At 58.4% G+C, this 20656-nt stretch overlaps 1 protein-coding gene across 1 annotated transcript in view; it reads right to left on the bottom strand.

The window, feature by feature from the left end:
* MOB2 (MOB kinase activator 2) overlaps positions 1-8154 on the bottom strand; it is a 61574-nt gene extending 53420 nt beyond the window's left edge. The window contains exon 1 of the mRNA XM_074336945.2: positions 8019-8154. Coding sequence (XP_074193046.1) covers positions 8019-8035 — 17 coding nt within the window. The 5' untranslated portion in view covers positions 8036-8154. The remainder of the gene's footprint in view (positions 1-8018) is intronic.
* Positions 8155-20656: the final 12502 nt, after the last annotated feature.

Raw genomic sequence — 20656 nt, 5'->3', positions numbered from 1 at the left:
TGCAGCCCTCAGGAGCTGCTGCTCATCTCAAAAGCACAAGCCAGGAGCAAGGGGGGCCCCAGCGCAGCCCCGTCCACCACACCCACACCCCTGCAGCCCTGCCCACCACGGCCACACCTCCCCCCTTTCCCCACCCCCCACACACCGAATCCCCCTGTCCACTGCCTGGCAGAGCCTCTCACATCCTGCCTGTCTCCTGCCAGCAGCACAGCTTCAAGGACACTTGGTGCAAGGGTTCCCAGTAGACACTCCAAGCAGGAGGGCAAATGAGAAAACATGCTGCTGGGTGTCCAGGAGCAGGCGCTGGTTACAAAGGGCTCCAGTCGCCCCTGATCTCTGTAGGGCTCTGAATGCAACACGGGCCCCAGGCAGCACGAAGGCAAACCCAGGCCCAGAGGACGGCCTGGGTGGAGCCCCTGTGGCAGTGGCTGCTCCTGGAAGTGGTCCCCAAGCCACCGCTTCCCCGGGGCCGTAGGCTGGAGGGCAGATTCTGCGCTCAGGCCTCTGTGCCCTGCACACGCCCATGCCTGTTCTCGGCCACAGTCTCAGCCTCCATTCCACCTGGCAAATCCCCGTGCATGCTCCCCGACGCCACGGCTGAGCTCGTGCTGTGAGCCGCTGGCTCCACCTCGTCTTTGCAGCGTCCACAGCCTCCCCCTCAGCCTGAGAAGGCAGAACCTGTGTCTTCTCATCTTGGAGCTCTGATCGCTGCCACAGGGTGGGGACCACGCCAGACAGGGACGGAGGTCGGGACCTGGAGGTCTCCGCAGCTGAGGACGTGGCCCCAGAAAAGGCCGGGTCACAGCAGCACTGCTCAGATCAGCGAGCAGCAGGGACCATCCAGACGTCCACGGACAAGCCAAGTACGAGTATGCACGTCTCCATAAACGGAGCAGCGCTCAACAATAAAAAGGACAGACTGTTGACACACGCAGTGACACGATGCACTTTTAAAACGTGACACCAAGTGAACCACTCACAAAAGACCACATGTTGTGATTCCACTTACACGAAATGCCCAGAAGAGGCAAACCTCCCCAGACAGAAAGTAAATGAGAGGGTGCCCAGGGCTGGGGGCGGGAATGGGAGTGACTGCTGATGGGCACCCGGGTTCTTTGGGGGATGATGACAATGTTCTCAAATTAAACCCTGGCGATGGTTACACAACGCTGTAATTTCCCTAAAAATTACTTAATTGTACACTTAAAGCAAGTAAACTTTGTGGTATGTAAATTATACCTCAATGAGACTGATAAAAAAAGCCTAGAGACTCGGGCGAGTTCAGTCTGGGTCTCCCCATAATCAGACCCGGCTGTCTGTCACCAGCAACACCCTCCCGTGAGGCCAAGTGCCAGGAAAAACAAAGCCATCGACAACCAAGATGGCGCAGCAGGTAAATGCTGTGCTTACCTTCTCTCACACCCACATCAAAATTAAACTAATCTACAAAACAACCATTATTCAGAATCGCCTAAAATCAAGCTGAACTGAAGCCTTTCAACTACGGGCTGGTCGGAAGGTCAGAGACCCGGCACGGGCTGGTCCCACACCCAGGTGGGACCATAAAGATCGGGTGGCGTATTTCGGCTGTGGGGGTCCCCCCATCCCTTAGAGGAGTGAGCGATCCCAGCCCCAGCCCAGGGTTCCAGTGCCGGGGAGAGAGGTCCCCATAATTTTCAGCTGTGAAAACCAGCGGAGATGGTGGCTGAGTGAGACGGGGCGGCTGCACTCACAGGGGCTCCTCTTAAAGGGACTGCGCGCGCACTTACCACCAACGGAGTCACGCGCTCTGAGCGCCAGCGCTGGGGCAGCAGCTGGAGGGCAGCAGCGGCAAATGGTGGGGAACTGAGTTGTCTGGCTTGGGACGGGGGCTGGACAGGCGGCTTTCTCCTGGACGGGGAAGCTGGTGGAGGTCACTATTTCTTTGTTGAGCCCTCCCCCTTCCCAGTGTGTGAACACAGGCGGCCGCCATTTCTGAATCTCGCAGTTCGTTAACCTCGTCCTGGCGATTCGAGACCCCACCTCGCTTAACTTTCAGGCACACCAGGCTGCTTCCAGTGGCTTTTTCGTGTAGACTGCCTGCCTTGGCTCAAGATACAGACTCTCCTAGGGTCTCTCAAAGGTGCAGAGAACCCAGACAAGCAGCATCTGGCTTGAGCATGTCCTGTGCCTCTGGCTGAGCAGCTCTAAGCCCGACACTAGCGGCAGGCGGCCTTGGTTCGCGGCCTGGCCTCTCAAGGCGCTTCCAAGCACAGCATGGGCAGCAGATACCTGTGGATTTCTTTCTGGCTCCCGCTAGGTGACCCCAGGTGGGACACGGGCTGTGGCTGAAGTGGACCTACAGTGGATCCCCTCCTAGGTGGTCCTGGGCTGGTGCCCCAGTTCCAAGCTTCAAAACGAGCTGGAGCATCACCCAGCCGCCTCCTAGAACAACACACCCAAGGGGCGGATTGAGCAGGCACCAGAGTCCTGCTGAGGCAGATCCTGCTCCGTAGGATCAGCCCCTGCACAACAACCCTTCCACTGTAGTCAAGGCCAGTCCTCACAACCAGTGAGCCCAAGGGTCAGTCCCTCACACTGATGTGCAATTATCAACCAAGGCTCAACTACAAGAGGAGGGCACACACAACCCACACAAGGGACGCACCTGGAGCACCCAGCTCAGGTGACCAGAAAGACTGTGCCACTGAGCCCCACAGCACACCTACTACATGAGGCCACTCTGCTAAGACCAGAAGACATAGCAGCCCTACTAATACATAGAAACAAACACAGGGAGGCAGCCAAAATGGGGAGACAAAGAAACACATGCCACATAAACTAACAGAACAAAGCTCCAGAAAAAGAACTAAGCGAAATGGAGGCAAGCACTCTACCAGACAGAGTTCCTAACACTGGTTATAAGAATGCTCAGTGATCTTATAAAAATGGAGATGGAAACCATGAAAAAGAACCAGTCGGAAATAAAGGCTACAATAACGGAAATGAAGACTATATTACAGGGAATCAACAGTAGATTAGATGAAGCAGAGGATCCAAACAGTGATGTGGAAGATAAGGTAGCAGCAAACACCCAACCAGAACAGCAAAAAGGAAAAAGAATCTAAATAATTGAGGAGAGTTTAAGGGCCTCCAGGACAACATCAAGCATACCAACATTCACATTATAGGGGTATCAGAAGGAGAAGAGAGAGAGCAAGGAATTGAAAGCCTAGTTGAAGAAATAATGACAGAAAACTTCCCTAACCTGATGAAGGAAATGGACATACAAGCCCAGGAAGCACAGAGAGTCCCAAACAAGATGAACCCAAAGACGCCCAAACCAAGACACGTCATAGTTAAAATGCCAAAGGTTAAAGACAAAGAGAGAATCTTAAACGCAACAAGAGAAAAGCAGTTAGTTACATACAGGAGAGCCCCCATAAGACTAGCAGCTGATTTCTCACAGAAACTTTGCAGGCAAGAAGGGAGTGGCAGGAAATATTCCAAGTGATGAAAAGCAATGACATACAACCAAGATTACTCTACCCAGCAAGGCTGTGATTAAGAATCGAAGGACAGATAAGGAGCTTCCCAGACAAGAAAAAGCTGAGGGAGTTTATCACCACCAAACCAGTATTACAAGGAATCTTCGAGTGGCTTCTTTAAGATGGGAGGGGGGTTAAGGATGGGTGAAAGCAGAAGGGATTAAAAAGTACAAATTGGTTGTTACACACACAGTAGTCACGGGGACGTAGGTTATAGCGTAAGGAATACAGTCAACAATATTGTAATAACTAGGTATGGTGCCAGATAGGTACTAGGTCTATCAGGGTGACAGATGGGAATGAGGCGGGGGTCAGGGTGAAAAACCTGAAGACTTTAAGAAATACAAATTGATAGCTAATACAGTGGGGAATACAATCAACAATGTGGTAAAGCTCACGTAAGGTTCCAGATGGGCACTGGACGTATCAGGGGGATCAAGTCACAGACTGTGTAGGTGACCACTGTGCTATACACCTGAAGCTGAAGTAGAATAATATTGAATGTCAACTGTAACTACATATATAGGTACATACAGTCACGCGATGAGGAGTACAACACAGTCTATGGTATTGTAATAGTTATATGAGATGTCAGAAGGGTGGTAGCTTCAGGGTGGGTTATCACTTTATGAGGGCTTTAAAGGTCTAACTCTTACGTTGCTTTGTACACCTGAAACTAATAAAAATAAATTAAAAAAATAAAAAGCCATGTGCATGGGTGGCTCAGTTGCTAAGAGCGCGAGCTCTGGGCAACGGGGCTGCCGGTTCGATTCCCACATGGGCCAGCGAGCTGCGCCCTCCACAACTAAGATTGAAAGGACAACAACTTGACTTGGAAAAAGTCCTGGAAGTACACACTGTTCCCCAATAAAGTCCTATTCCCCAATTAAAAAAAGAAAGCCATCACCACCCCTCAAACACCTGTGGACAAAGGTACATGGATGCGGGCACCAGGGTTTCTCCTTCACCACGCAGGGTTCCTGAAGGCAGAACCACACAGGCCAGAAAGCCCGCGGACAGTTGGCAAACACTGTCACCAGGCCGAGGGCTCCACTGGCCCGGCACTGTGCTGACATTCCATCGCCAACACTGTGGGCCCAGGAAGCTCTGCACCCCACCTCATCTGCTGCTTGGAGAAGGGCAGGAGGGTGCTGCTGTCAAGGCACCATGTGGCCCAAGGAAGGGGACCCCAGGCTGCAGGCCCAGAATGGAGGGCGGTCACATCCCTGCAAACCTCACCCAAGGCCCCACCCAGGGCCAGTGGTGGGGAGGGGCCCATGTGCTCCCCACCAGTCAGAGGAGGAAGAGCGTTTCCTCTTCTGCATTCCCAGAGGCTGGGAAGCTTCTGGATTGCACTCTCTGTTGGGTAAAATTTACACTGCACTTTCCTTGTCCGCTCACAATACCCGTTGCCCCGAGGACAAGACACCAGTCTTCCCCCAACTGCAAACCCTGCGCAGGAGGCCCTCGTGTCGTCGCAGACCTCCTGGGACCTGACCTAGCTCCTGCCGCTTCTCCTCTGGGGCTGGCTTCTTTCCCACTGGCAAGGCTGCCACCATGTCATTGGCTGTCCAGAATGGAGAGCCAAGGACTAAAGAGGCTCAGACACAAGCAGTGGTGACCCCCTGTGAAGAGGAAATTACTATACACCTACTTCAACGACCAGCTTAATGCAAGCAGAGAAAACAAACATGCAATGAAACGCGCGGACACAAGCTACACATCGCAAAACTCTTGCCCAAATAAGTGCCAGCAGACTCCAGCAGCAAGTCCTGACATGCTGGCGTTATTTCTGGCTTCTGAGCAGGTTTCCTGCAGGACCTCCCTTTCCTGAAAGCAGCAGGGAGAGCTGACGATAAGGCCGCCACATTACTCAGCAAAGTCCTTTCAGTGACAGGGAGATGGTTTCACTGGCACATCTGTAAAACATTCTGGTTATGACAGTGACACAGGGGAAGAAGGGACCATTATTTGCCACTGCAGTCCAGTCCATGCTCTGTCACTTGAGATGAACTGATGCAAAGAAACGCTTTCTTAGAAAAGAATAAACAACACTCAAAACATAAGAAAGAAAGTCATATTCCAAACCACCTGGTTGACACTGAATGGTGTGCATTAGTAAAACCAGCAACAAAGAGTAAAAAACACATTTCCTGATGTCTGCCAAGCTGAAACCCAGGTAAAGGATTAACGGCCAAGTCACGCCCCAGTACTGAGCACACGAAGGGGTCCAGCCCTGCAAGCTCACTGCTGGCTGGCCCTCCATGCGAGGGCAGGGCTACTGGGGAGCGGGCCAGAGTGGGAGACCAGAGAGGGCGAGTCTGGGGTCTCTGTGGCTGTTAGTCCAGGCCTCAGCCTCTTCTGTTTAAGAGCAGACACTCAGTAAGCGTGTGGGAGGGTAAGAGGGGCACGTGGGCCCGCCCAGCTCACTGTCCTATGACATCACCTTGAAAACAAGCTCTTGAGGAAGATGAGTACTTGACAACCGAAACTATACCACTCTTTGTAAAGGTGGGGGGAGTCACAGTTAAAGACTTATGAAAGAATGAGAGAACTCATGACTTATTTACAAGGCCCAATACGCAGCCCACTAAACTTAAAAACATACACAGACAACCAATCTGCATCCTGACCCTTCGGAGAGCTCCAGTGTCCTTCTGGAACTGACCATTGTATCGCCGCCAGACGGCAACAGCTCCAGGCCACAGCCCTTCAGAGGCGCCCTCCTCCAGCACCTGGACCAGCGCCCCAGAACGTGCCCCGCCGACCTGACCCTGAGCACCGCTGCCTGCCAAAGAGAAGCAGTCCCTTCTAAGCCTGAGTGTGGTTAGTTCCTGGATATTCACAATGGTGACAGGAGAGTCCATCAAGCACAGACCTCACTCAGTCTACAACACTGACTGCTGGTCACTTTCCAGGCACGGAGTACCTGCTTCTTACGGACAGACAAGTACACGCAGCTGCTCCCTCCGCAACGCAGCTGGCAGGCTGGTCCTTCCCACACCAGCACTGTGAGTTCAACCCTCCAATCAACAGCTTTCTTCCCTGAAACAAGCTCCCTGCGAGGCCACTTGCCTCCAACACAGGTCCTCCCAATACAGGCAGAAAGCAAGCGTCTACCATTCGAAACAAAGCAAACACAGCTGCCTGCCCTCCACTACCGGTGCCGGGGCCGTGGGCTACAAAGGCCTCCTACAAACATCCCTCCCTGCTGACAGCAGCCAACACACACACCAGTGCCAAGCGCTGCGCAAACATTTTCCCCCATCACCTCAGTTTCTCCTCCCACCACCCCTCACTGCAAGTAGCACAATTTCCATTTTGCAGACGGCTTCTAAAAAGCAAGCAGGTCTGGAGAGGTGAAGTGGTCACCTAAAGTCACACACACAGCTAACAAGCAGCAGGGCCGGGGGGCAATGCTGCCTCTCCAAGAAGCCAGCAGGGCCGCCCGGCCTGGGACTGGCCCCCTGCATCACCCACCCGCTGCGCAAGCCCTGCGCTCCGGCTCCACGCACACCCACACCCGTGGGCACTTCTCTCTGGCCCCTCCATGCATCCCTCAAGCTGCTTGTCCCTCGTGGCGTCCCCCTTCCCTAGACTGCCCCCAACCTGCAGGTAAAGGAGGATCCCAGCCATGTGCTTGGTTATCCAACAGCACCCTCCACTCCGCCCTAATCCTGCAAGGGCCTGACAGACACCGACACCACAGGTACATAGACTTTCCGCCCCCCTTCCAGGACTACAGCGTCCGGACGAGCCCTTCCCGGGCCCGAGGCCGACGGCAACACGACCCCACGCCCACCCGAGCCCGGCCGGCCTGACGGGAGCAGGGGGCTGCTACCACCAGCGCTGGGACGAGATGGCGGACCCCGCTACGGGGTGGAGCGGGCCTGCCCTTCCTACTCCTCAGAAAGAAAACAGTGTCAACCCATCGCTTTAGCCCCAACGACTTTCTGAAGACGACGTGACGTGTCAGCCTGTTTCTCTCATTTCCAGCCAGCGAAGCACAGAAGCCACCGGGAGGAAAGCCCAGCCCGCCGCTGCCGGCGCGACGCTTCCTTCCTCCCCGCCCGCCGCGCCCTCCCCGCCCGCCGCGCGGCCCGCTGCCCTCGCCACCCGAGCCCCGCGCACGGGCGAGCAGAGCGGGTCCCTCTGCTCTTAAGGAGCTATTCTCTCCCGGCGTCAAAGCGACTTCTTCCAGCAGCAAGTTCCCCGCAGCGACCGACGAGCCCAGACGCCCAACATCCGCCGCGAGGTGTGGCCGGGTGACCTGCGCCGGCGCCCGGGGCTGGGCGGCGTGGCGCGGGCGCCGGTCCTGGCCAGCCCGCTCCCGGCCCCGGCGCCCCGCTCCCGGCCCCGCGGAGACGCCGCTCGCCGGCCCAGCCCGCTCCGCCCGCACCGGACGCCCTTGACCGGTGCTGCCCGCGGCACGGCCCGCGGCGCGTCCCGCGACCCCGGCCCCCCGCCCAGTCGCCCGGCCGCCCGACTCACCCCATGAGCCAGTCCATGGCTGCGCGGGGCCCGCCGCGCCCGCTGCCCGACACTCTCGGCCCTCAGCCCGCGGCGGCGGCAGCGGCAGCGGCCGGAAGTAAACACTCACTCGCACACTCCCACACGCGCGCCGCGGGCGCCGCCGGAAGTGACGCGAGCGCGCCGCCTGCTGGGAATTGTAGTCCCGGCGGCCCAGCTGGTCGGGTGCCCGCCCTGCCGGACCCTCCCGGAACCGGCACCGTGCTGTCTCCTCACACCCGGGCAGCGCCCCCACTCCCGCACTGTCCACTCACACCCTGGGACTGACCTCTGCGCCCAGTCTGTCTCCTGCCGCCCGGACACCCTGCCCTGTACCCCCACGCCCGGCCGCCCCCTCGCGCCGGAGGGAAGCAGCCCTCCCCAACGCTCCGAGGAGCCCCTCGGCCCTCCCCTCCTCCAGGTGCCCTGCGGCCACGTCGCTTTCTCTCCAGGCTCAGAAGTCTCAAGTGTCAGGCAGGGCCCTCAGTTGCCATCAACAGGAAGGTCGAAGGTGAAGAGCACCTTATGGACGGAGTTTAGGGAGCTCACTGCGCTGCCAGGAGAGTTGGCGAACTTGCAGACCTTGCGCGGCTCACAGGGGCCTCCTCTGTGACTCTGAGCCCTACTCTCCTGCCGTCCCCCATAGCGGAGACCAGCAAGTGGAACCTTCGACCCTAGCCTCCCTGGCTGCAGAAGGGGGCCCGGGACATGCTCTGGTCAATGAGATAAACCTGAAGTCCGCCGGGGAGGCCTCCCTCCCGCATGAAAGGACGAGCGTCCGGCAGAGAGCAGCTGGGGCTTCTGCTTCTGCAGGGGCACGATGCCTGGAGGCACAAGAGCCCTCTTGGGACCATGACCATGGAAGCCACTGGCTCAAAACGAGGAACACAAGCCAGAGCTTGGGACTTGATTGCCTCTCACAGAGCTGCAGTGCCAGCCCCAGGCTGCCTTCCTCCCGGGTTCTTGATGTGTGAGAAATGTAGACCCTTCCTACCGGATGTGTGAGCCACAGAACTGGGATGAAGACCATCACTGCTGCCACTGCCAGTGCCCAAAACCAATAACCCGGTTGGCAACGCTGGGAATGCCGCACTGGAGCAGGGGGAGGACTGGCTGGAATGGATTCTGTGCAGCCCCTGCCTCCAGCCCAAAGTTGGCAGGTGCTGCGGATGGCAAACCTACGTCAGTGGCCTGCAGCAGGCTGCACGAGAGGCTGGCAGCTTCTAGGTCGAGAGGTGGGCCGTCTGCTAAGGATGGGATTCCTAGGGAGGAAGGGCAGACCCCCGAGCTTGCTGTTTCATACTAACACGCCAGTATCCCCCCACCTACACTTCCAAACTTGACCACCAACAACCACCTGAGATAAAAAGTGAGCAGAGACCAAGGGAAGAAGAGAAAGCTCCGTTTCATACATTATGTCTCAGAAAGGAAGGACCTGCAGACACACACAGGGTGTTTCTCACCACAACTGACTTCCTCTCCCTGCCTATGTTCACTTTGTCTTTAGCCAGCCCTCCCAGGTTGCACCTCTGGCCTAGTACAGTGACCCAAACCACCATTCCTGAGGAATCCGAGCCTTGGTGACCCTGCCAGCATCTGGCTGCTATAATCGTCCATTAACTGTCACCATGGACTGGCTAGTCCTAGGAGGCGCTTCAGGCAGTCCCTCAGATTCCGCCCATCTTCCTCCCCACCCCATTGTGTACCAGTAATCCTGTGTCCCCTGCGTGGTCTGGGATTTGGATCCCAGCTCTGCCACTTACTGGCTGAGTGACTTGGACAACTTGCTTAATGTCCCTGTGTCTCAGTTTCTTTATTAGTAAATGAGAATAATGTTGCCAGACGTCTCATAAGAAACTTCACGAGGTCACAGGTGCAGGCTGAAGGTGGGGAAGCAGGGAGGTGTGACTGGGCATATCGGGAGTGTGCCCACCTGTTTGTGCAGCTTCCCTGTGCTCAAGGTCACCCCCCCCCCCGTCCTCTTGACGTTGGCATATGGCTACACACACCACACTTCGTGGTTTCATGTCACTCAGTCTGCAATGGGCAGCTCAGATCACGTGATCATGTGACAGCCCATGGTCTGTGTACAGTCAGTCTGAGGGGGAGCCCAGTGGCAAGCCAAAACTCGCATCTCAAAACCAGGATTTATTTCCTAAGCAGATCCAGCTTTGCCCAAGCCCGGTGCCCTGCCACCTCCTTGTTCCATTTGCACCCGCTGGTCTCCCCACAGCATGTCGTGGGGCACCAAGACACCCAATGAGTCGCAAGTGCCAAGGGGTAGAACTGCCGACGGTGCAGCTCCAGCCAAACCCCTTCTCAGTGGGGGACACATTCTCAGCCAGTCGATTCCTGTGTCTCCTGCTCATTAGAGAAGAACAGCACAGTCAAGGACCCCTGGCCACAGGTGATGCGTTACCTGCCCTCCGTCCATATCCACTTCCTCCTCCTCTTCTCCTTTTACCTGGCTTCCCACGGAGACGGGGTGGCCGGGGACACGCAGGTGGAAGTTGTTGGGTGGCTCCCAGGAAATCCTGTTTGTCCTTCCTCCCCACCCCAGCCCTGGCCCAGTCTCCCGGTTCCCACCAAGAATAGGAGAATGCAGGCTAGAGCTCTTGCAGCCATTTGGGCGTGCTGCTGAAGGCAGCCAGGAAGACAAGGCGAGTTTCCTGCTGCAAGTCTGGAACCTCCAAAGCAGTCCCGAAGCTCTTTCCTCTGGACTTTTTTTAGCTGAAAAAAGTCTTGAGTCACTGTTCTTTCCAATTCCTGTTACTTAAAGCTAAAGGCAACTGACTATTTGATACACCCGTCACAATGTACGTCTTCTTCCCAAGGTTAAGGTGCTCGAGGGGTAACAACTTGTCCTTGACTTTGGCAGGAAGGTCTTGACATTTTCAGACCACTGAACACCCAGAATTTCAGCTGGGTGTGGCAAGTTCCTAAATCTTCATGGGATGTTTCCCGTTGGCAAGTCTGTGCACTATCTTAACGTCTAGAATGTCACTGAGTGCTCAGCTCCACAGCACATCCACACCCACGTGACGTCACCCATTTAACAGAAGGACATGCTGAGATGACCAAACTCTGTGTGGTCTAAACTGTGGCAGTTTAGGAGCTGACGTGACCCCGTGGCAAGGTGGGGGAGCCCACCGATCCTGCCGCAGGACCGCACACTGCTCCCGGCATTCTCGGGCTGTGGGGTGGGGCAGGCAGTGCTTGTGTGCCCCACAGCTGGACAATAACTGTGCTGACCTGCTCCTGGAGGACAGCTACAGCTGGGGTCGTCATGTCTTGAACCTTGCAACAACCCACTATTGGTCACCGACACACCTCCGTCTCCTGCACAAACAAAACGTGCCAGTGAAATTGGAAAGTGACTGAAACCCCGTCCTCTGTGCCATTCAGGTCTTGGATGGTGGCACTAATTTCTGTGACTTCTCTGGAAGTGACATTCTGCTTGTGGTGTGCTGTTCTGGCAGGGCTGGGAAACTGCAAGCTTTCTCACGTGGCCCGCCCTTCTTTCCATTCATCCGCTCATTTGGCGAATGACTGCCTAGAGCTGCTGTGCCAGTGGGGTTCCTGGGCCAGGAAATGGGGACTTCGCTAGACCAGGGACCCCTTGGAGGCAGGACCTGCAGCAATCTCTCTGCAGAAGTTGACCTTCACTGTGGGGTGGGCTGCGAGGGTGTCAGGGCAAGGGTGCCAGCATGGCTGAGCAGAGCTGGGGCACAAGCTGAGCTCTCTGGGGTCCTCCTTTCTCTTTCACTGCCTCTGGCCTTCCCTTCCCCCAACAGCCAGCGGGGACGTGGTCAGTCAGCCAATGCAGGGCATCCCCTTGCCATGCCAGCTGCCCTGCCAGGGGCCTTGGCATGGGGCAAGCCTCGGGACACACATTCCCCTACATTCCAGACGCCAGTGAACAATGGTTCCCTCTCACCTCCTGAGCTGGTTCCTATGCTTGGGACAGTCCCAAGCAAGGCTGAGAGTGAGTGGCAGCAGTGCCGAGGCAGTAGACAGGGCCATCCCAGCCGAGGCGTCCCCTTCCGTCCCCACTACCCCAGAAGCCTGGGGAAGGTACTGCAGGAAGCCAATCTCCTGGGTGGCCCCCGTGCCCCTGCCTTCCCCTTCCCAGGGCATCGGCCCTTCCGAGCCTCAGCAAACACTGCAGGTGGCCCCTGGCAGGCACACTGGGCCGGCTGCCCTACACAGGCCATAACGTAACCCTCATGCTGTGCCCAGCAGTGACACTCAGGCAGGACACCGAGGCTCCTAGGGTGCAGGGACTTGTCCCAGCTCCCTCAGCAAGTGGGCAGGGAGCCGGGGTTCCAGAGCCATCTGATCCCAAGCCCACCGTCTTCCCACCCCATCCTGCCTCCCAGAGGTGCTCTCCTCCCTGGGTCTTGAGAGGACAGTGGAGGTGGTCACTCATGGAGCAGCCTGCGGAGTGGCCATCCTGTCCGGCAGCGGCAGAGGACTGGGCCGCCTCAAGAGACGGTCAGGCTTCAGCACCTCTCCCCCCCAGAGAGCATGCAAGCCCCTCTGGTGTGCCCTCGGCCTCGGCTCTGAGGGGCGGACTGGTGCCCTTGGGGCAGCCAGGGCTCAGGGCCAAGGTTTCACCAGGGACACTAATGATATCACCTGGTATCACTTCTGAGGTTCCAAGGCTACCCATGCACGACCCATGGCTTCCCTCTAGGTGGTGGCCTCAGTGGCCCTGTCTACAGGTGTGGCTCTGCCACCTGGCCCAGGTTGCACCCTATGTGAATGGGGGCCAACTGCTGCTGCTCCTAGGCTCATCACCATGCCCACCTCATGCCTGGCATTCCCTGGAGCCTGCAGGTGACCGCAACAACGCCCGTGAGAGCTTTGGCCAGCGCAGTCCCGAGGACAGCCAGTGCCTCTGCTCCCAGAAATCGCCTTGTGTATTCACTGAGGGCTGCAGGCACTAAGGAAGACTGGAACCTCTTAAGCTGATGACTTCTTGTGTTTTCTTCGCTGTCTGAAGGCTCATTCTTATGCTCAAATTCAGAGACTGAGCCAACACCACCCTCCCCACCCAGACACTGGCTGTCACTTCAGGACTTCTGTGTGGAGATTTAACCTTTAGAAAAACTGAATTGAGATTTGGGCGGGGGATTGTATCAGTCTCCTGGGCTGCTGGAAAAAACGGCCACAGACTGGGTGGTTAACATCAACAGAAATGGATTGTCTCCCTGTTGGTGCTGGAGGCCAGAGTGTGGAATTAAGGTGTGGGCAGGTCTTAGGGGAGGATCTTTCCTTGAGTCTTCCCAGCTTCTGGTGACAACAGGTGTCCCCTGACTTGTAGACGCATAGCTCCAATCTCGGCCTCCCTCTTCATATGGCATCTCCCTGTGTGGGTTCAGTCTCTTTATCCAAATGGCTCGCTTTTCCTAAAAACACTAGTCAGTAGACCAGGGCCCACCCTAATGACCTCATCGTGATGACATCTGCAAAGACCCAATTTCCACACAAGGTCACAATCCCAGGTACTGTGGGTTAGGACTTCCACAACCCATAATGGGGGAGGTTACTTAGTTACATGACCAAAGCACACATGACCTGCTTTTCCTGAGACTCAGATGGGACTTCCTAAGTCCCCAATGAGTTTCGGCTACAGATTTGCCAAGTGTCACTGACCTAAGTATGACATGTCATTAACTAAACACGATTTCCAAGAGGATTACTCAAGCTTCTTTCTTAGGAGTCAATCCCTAAGAACTTGGTACTTTCCCCAGCAGTCCCCAACTTTTTGGTTTTCCACTCACTTGAATCTCAAGCGGGGATTTTCAGAAGCATTGCTCACCTCGGTCCTCTCCAGGCCTGAACTCCAGCAGATGAAGCTCCCTCTTTCGGACCCTCCTACAGCAAAGAAACAGAGAAGGAAACCGTACCTACCTACCTTTATGGGTTGAATAGTAGGCGGGTAGGTTGCTCCCACACAGGAGACGGTTTCCTCCCACTATGGCTGCCTAAGACCATTTTTCAAAAGAAGGTGAACTTGCAGGTGCTCAGGTAACACTTCCCCAGGACAGAGCTGGAACCGGAGCCGAGCCGCCAGTCTCTGGCAGGGCACAAAGTGCAAGGAGGCACTCTCTCTCACAGTCCTGGTGGTGGTTAGGTGCCTCTCTTGCCTCACCCTAGCTGGGCCTTGACCCTGGGACCCCCATTCCAGACCGAAGTCCAGAAAGGGAGAGCGCTGAAAGGTGGGATGAGGCTGGCCTGCAAAGGGTGCAGAGGAAAGCCTGCACACACCTGGGCCCTGCAGTTCTCACTCTGCCCCCGCCTACCAGGGGTCCGTCCAACCTACTATTGGTTTAAGTGTAGAGAACTCCTGTTCATTCCTCAAAGGCCTCTCTCAAATGCCCCTTTCTTAGGGCAGTCTCCCTGCTGCCCCCTTCCTCTGAGTAGTGGCATCTCTTGCATATATCCTGTTACAGGGACCACTGATGTCACCGTGGTGGCATTCCACCTGCCCCCTGCCACTCACTTCCCATGCACTAGGGCTCCGTGGTTGGGGGTGGGGATGGGGGTGGGGTTGGTAAGGGTGAGGACTTGTGTTATGCAGATCCCAAGCACCAGGGGGCTCCCATACATGTTAAGTGAAGCAGTTCACAGAGGCAGGAGCAGGAAGTTAAGGCAGTGGTATCCTGTCCCTGGCCCCCCACCCATTTTACAGAGGAGAAACTGAGGCCTTGGGATGGGGGCACTTGTCCTGGGTGGTGCAGTGAGGAGCTGGCAGAGCCGACAGGACACAAGCTCCCAACTGCTGGTCAGGAGGCCAGCTCTGCTCCCGGGAGACCCCGGGGTGCTGACGCAGAGCACCCCACTCCAGTAGCCAAGAACCAGCCAGGTGCCGGATTGGGGTACTGAGGTGTGGGAGTGTGGGGGTGTGGGAGAGGCTGTCCTGGTGGGAGCCTTGTGCCCTGGAAAGGGCGCTGTGGAGATGGGCACAGGGTGGCCTAGAGGTGTGGGTGGGGTGGGGGGAGTTGGAGCAGCAGGGCCCCGGCTTTACCTCCAGGTCTGGCTGTATCCAGCAGTTGCTGGGATGGCTGGGCCTTCGGCTCAGAGACCTCAGTGGGGCCTTACAGGACCACCCTAAGCCCCTCTCCAGTCGGGTGGGGTAAGGTTTCCAGAAACATCTGAGGGGGAGGAAGACAGGGAGCAAGCTGATGGTGACCACAGAGGCCTCACCCCCTTTCACACACGCCTTCCAAGGGCTCTCATGGGACCGCTCCCCCACCCCTCCAGCACTACTGGGTGGCCTGCCAGCTGAATGCCTGGCTAAGGGCTCCAGCCAGTCAACTGAGAGCATGCAGGCCCCTGAGGTCAGGGGCCACTGCATTCCCAAGGCTCCCTGGCCCCCCACCCTGCTCCACACAGCGCTCTCCAGCTCCAGTCCCCAGGTTGGCTGGGGCAGGGCAGAGGGGCCCTAGGCTATGACCCTTGGCAGGTGGCAGTGGAAGGAGCCAGCAGGCCTGGGAGGGGCCAGGAGAAAGCCCTCCTGTCAGCCCTGCCACTGGCAGCTCAGGCTCCCTCCCATCCACTCTCTCCAGTGGGTGGGGCCACTACATGGGAGGTCCCCAAATGCTAGATCTCCCCCACCAATAGGTACAGCAGACCCCCTGGGGGAACAGATTCCTGGGCCTTCTTCCCCTTAGAGTCTGACTCTGTAGGTCTGGATGGGGCCCAGGGAATCTACATTTGCAGATGATGCTCCCAGGGGGTCCTGTCCTGCACCAGATGGCCCCTAGTGGCATTTCCTGATCAATGTGGAGTATGGTCTGGTCTGTGAAGACCCCAGAGAGCCCAGGAGGCAGGCTCTGCAGGTGGGCAGCCATAAAGCCTGTTCCCAGGACAGGTTGCTGAGGGGTGCCTCAGAGGCCAGAGGGGCTTCCCCTGGTCCTGGGAAGAGTGCCTGCCTCCCTCCCTCGCTGAGACCTGTTATGGGCTGGGCCCTGTCCTGCCCACAAAACATATGTGGAAGTCCTGGTCCCCAGCCCCTCAGAGTGGGACCTTACTTGGAAATAGGGCTGTTGCAGGTGAAATTAGTTAAGATGAGGTCATTAAGGTGGGCCCTGAGCCAATATGTCTGTGTCCTTGTAAAACGTGAGCTTGGACTCAGATCTCACACAGGGGGACACGGTGGTGGCACATGGGTTGAGGCTGAAGGCTGGTGGCACATGGGTTGAGGCTGAAGGCTGGTGGCCTGGAGGCTGGTGTGCCGTCCAGGTGAGAGGTGCAGGAGTGGGGGGGGGGGGTTAAGAGTCAGAAACAATCGCCAGTACTGCTTCCTGGGGGAGGGGGGAGGTGCGGGCTGGAGGGTGTTCAGGAGCGCAGGGAAGGAGTTGGAGGTGTTGAGATGAGGGGCCAGGTAGACTGTAGGCGGCATCCAGCAGTTTGGCACTTCCGGTCTGAAGGTCAAGGATGAAATCTGGCTGAGGATACAGCTGCATGAGTGTCCCAGGAGCTATTGGGTGAGGCTGACGTGCCTGTGGGGAGAGGAAACTCAGAGCAGGTGGAGGTTGTGAGCAGTGGAGGCTGCAGACGGGCCGAGGGGAGGGTCTCAGAAGGACGGATAGGGAACCCGGGGTTAGAGACTGCCAAAAACCCGAAACACGCCTCCTACCTCTGGGCCAGGCAACCTCCCAGCCTGCAGATTCCGCCAGATGGGTCCCCGTCCCGCTACTGTCCGCCCCTCCCCGGGCAACAACAGCAGATGGCGCTGCTGGGCTGCTCTCGGCCCTCGGGGTTCCGGGAGCGCTTGGTGGAGGTGCTGGCGAGCCAAGGTCGCAACCCATGCCGCGAGAGGAGCCCACACTATGGCCCAGGCCCGCAGGCCGACTCTGGAAGGGCGTTCGCCCCGCCCCCGCCGGGCAGGTGTTTGCCCACCTGGAGCCACGACCCCGGGAGTGGGGGAGCGGGGCCATGATGCACTCTGGCTCCGGCGCCGAGCAGGTGCTCACCGCGCCCTCCCTTAGCTCCCCGCCACAGCCTACGAGGGCGCGCGCCCGGGCCGGAGCCTGGGGGCAGCGGCGCGGCGCTTTGAGGATGAAGGGCGCCGCGCGGGTGGGGCAGGCGGCGGCGGGAGTGGGCGCGGCCTTCCCGGTGTGAGCTCATCACCACTGGCAGGGCGCACCCACCGCGCCCAGCCTCCCGGCCCTAGGAGCCTGGGGCTGGCCCTGCTGCGTGCACCGGTTGAGCGAGATCTGGGCTCCCGAGAGGGGCGACCTGGGGGCCCAAGTGTGATGGAGCCTCTTCCCGGGGGGGCCCAGATACAGACTGCTTTCGCCCCAGTCACCGCGCTCTGGGCGCCCCTACACCTGGGCGGACATTCCCCGCCCAGCCGGCGACCCCGCGGGTGCCAGTTGAACCGCCCACTCCCCCGCAGACAGAGCAACCACATCGTTCCCCTGCTGGGTCCTTGGCCTGGGGGAGGGGAGGAGCAACCAGCCACCTGCGGGGAGAGGTGATGGCCCCCACGTCCCCTCCCCACTCCACCCTCCTGCCCCAAATCCTGCCCCTCCTGCAGTTTCCTGTTAGAGTTGACTCAAGGGGAAGAGCCTTATCAGCTGCGCCCGCGCCATCCCCTTCTTTATCAGCCCTGAGGCCTGCGGCCCATCCGCCCACCGCCTGCTGGCTGCCCTCCCCATGGTGGACACCAGCAGAGATGGGGAGCAGAGAGAGGCTTGCCTGGGTGGGGGAAACTCTGAGAGGGTGGGAAGCAGGGCTGAAGTCACTGGGGAGGGAGGGGTCGTCTCAGGGAGGAGGCCGGGGTTTCTCTCTTTGACCCCTGAGCTGGCAGCCTGTGGGAAACCCTGCCCCACCGCGGGTGGTCCTGCAGGCCTGTGGTTGCCCAGTCTTGGCCTAGGTCCCCAAACTCCGATAAGTGGGCAGCAGGAGAGAGAGAACCTGAGCAGGAAGACCACAGGCGCCAGGTTGGGGGGGGGGTGCAGGACCTCCCCCATCAGCTGTGGCGTATCACTGAGTCGGGGAGATTTCCATTATATGACACAGGGCAAGGTACACAGAGCAAGCCTCCTTCCTGCCAGGCCCGGGCAGGCCCAGCGTCCCTGTGGGGGGTGTGAGGGGTGTTGGAGAGTCTCCAGCACCAGGGGCTTGACTGGTGGTGGGGGGGTGAGGGGTGTTGGAGAGTCTCCAGCACCAGGGGCTTGACTGGTGGGGGGGGGGGTGAGGGGTGTTGGAGAGTCTCCAGCACCAGGGGAGGGGCGGAGGAAGGAGAGGCAGGGAATCTGGGTTCTGCTCTTCCCGGGAGACAGAGGAGGAGGGGCTGCCCTGGGACAGAAGGTGGGGAGCTGTGGCGGGCACAGGTCCTCCTTATACCTGTCCCTCCCACCACTACCACCGGCGTCCCGCCCCCACCACTCCGGCCGAACTGCCAGAGTTCTTGACTGCACACGGCTTCCCCAAATGTTTCCGGGTGCGAATACCCCGGTGGCCGCGGCGGGTGGGGGCGGGGCGCTCGAGAATGGGGCTTTGTTTTCCTTCTCCGCATCGGGAGCTCGCCCTTTCTCCTCGGGCCCGGGCGCCAGGACTCGGGCCCCCTCCCACCAGCTCCCTCCCCCCACCGCTATTTCCAGCTCTCCTTGGCTATTTATGGCTACATCCGCCAATTGCGTCAGGCCAAGTCTGGCTTTGGCTAGTCCAATGCCAATGGTGCTACCAACCGGTCGGGGCCCTCACCTGCCCGCTGGGTCCCGGTAGCGACCCAGGTGTGTGAGGGCCGGCGGGAGCGCGCCCGGTGCCGGGCAGAAGTGCGGGGGGGGGGGGGGGGGGGGGGGAGGTGTGTGCCAGAGGAGCACACGTGCTGGGGTGGGCAGCGCCCCTCCTAATTCATGGCACGGGGGCTGGGGTAAAGGGCAGCTTTCCCTTCTGTCCTCTGAACTCCTTGGCTGGGCCGCCCTAAGGAAAGGCGTCGCTGCTGTAGTCTCATTCTTGGCGTCTGCAAAGAGACTGCGCAGTGGACAGAAGCTGCCCCTCTCCCCCTGGCCTCCCCCAGTTTCCGGAATGGAGTTCCTCATCCAGCCCCCTTCCCACATCAGGGAGCCCCACTCCTCCCTCCCCTCCCCTCCCCAGCTCCTCCCCCAAGTTCCCCAGGAGAGGACATTTGAAGGGAACTCCCCCAGGCACCTGCCTGGTGTTGGGAAAGGCCTGCCCCTGGCCTTGTGTTGCCCTGTGGCCTGTGTCAGGAGTGGGGGGTCAGGGGGAGGACATTGGCCTTTCCCAGCCCCGCCAGGACTCACTCTGGACTCTGGAAACGGGCCCAATATCTCAGCCTCACTTTCTCCTGCCTGACCAAGACCAACTCTGATCCCTCATTCCCCTTGACCCTTCTGCCTTTGTAAAGCCAGCACACATCATCAGGCCTGGCCCTCCTTCATAAAGGACCCCATGACTGGAGACTGCCCAACCTCAGTGCTGGTGCCGGCCCAGGGACCGCCTTATTGTCTAGATGCTGCTTCCTCCCTAACTAAAAGGGTATGATTCGCCTGGGGGTGGGCCAGGTGAGTGCAGCAGGTGGGGGCGATACCTACACTCCCCAGGTGCTCCTGTGGGCAGCTGCACCTGCGCCATCCCCAGGCTCTGCTAGGGATCAGCCCCATTCACCTGTCTGCCTGTCTGGCGCCCAGCCCTCCCTCCCCCAACACACTCCCCTTTCTGGGGGAATGGTACACCGACTGCCAGTCCCATTCTCCAGACCCTCAGAGGCTCATGGCTTCTCCTCGATGGCAGAGGGCACCTCCCCGTCTCAGGGTGGACCACTTTTCTGCAGAGCTGCACCCCGCTTCCCACCAGACCTTGCGTTGGGCAGAGGCGGTCAGCTTCTCATGACCCCAGTGGTGTGCAATCAATCCCACCTCTGTCCTTTCTCCAGGGCCCTGGCTGCAATGCCCATCTCTGCACACGTGCTCCAGCCTCTCCAAATAAAACCTGGCCTCCAGGGGCTGCCTCCTGAGCCCTGAGCCCTACCCTCAGCCTTCCTGAGAACCAGCCCTCATCACTGCCCCCTACTCTGAGCCCCTCAGGTCTGAGCGGCAGAAGCGCCTTGACAAACCCGTCCCCAGAAGCACGGTCTGAGCTGGAAGGGGACTGAGGGACCACTGAGGCCAGCCCCTTCCAGGACACTTCCGGTCACTGCTCAGCCAGGCCGAGTGGAGGCTGGGTAGGAGAGAACTGAGTCCACCTCCAACTCTGCCCCAACTCTCCAGGGCACCTTGGAGAAGTCAGTTTCCCTCCTTGGGCCTCGCAGAGGATTGAACTGGGTCTCTGCAGCGGTGTCCAGATCTGACACTGGTAGTTTGCTGTTTATTCATTGACTATTTACTGGGTGCCTCCTATAAGCAAGGATCATGCGTCTGTCTCCAGTCCAGCGCGGAGAACGCAGGTCAGCATACAGCTTTCATGCAAGGCAGACTAGCAGAGTGCGCTGCGTAACACAATGTTACTGTTCACCCACCTCTCCCTCCCCACTGTGCTCCTGCCAATTAGCCATCCATCTACTTGCTGTCCACTGACCCGCCTACCCACCCATCCATCCATCCTCCCATTTACCCATCTGTCCATCCACCTACACATTGAAC

Source organism: Rhinolophus sinicus, chromosome 14 (assembly GCF_057876585.1).
Source record: "Rhinolophus sinicus isolate RSI-liver-muscle chromosome 14, RSI-T2T, whole genome shotgun sequence".
NCBI lineage: Eukaryota > Metazoa > Chordata > Mammalia > Chiroptera > Rhinolophidae > Rhinolophus > Rhinolophus sinicus.
Note: the sequence above shows the minus strand (reverse complement) of the source record. Positions and strands in the feature narration are given on the sequence as shown.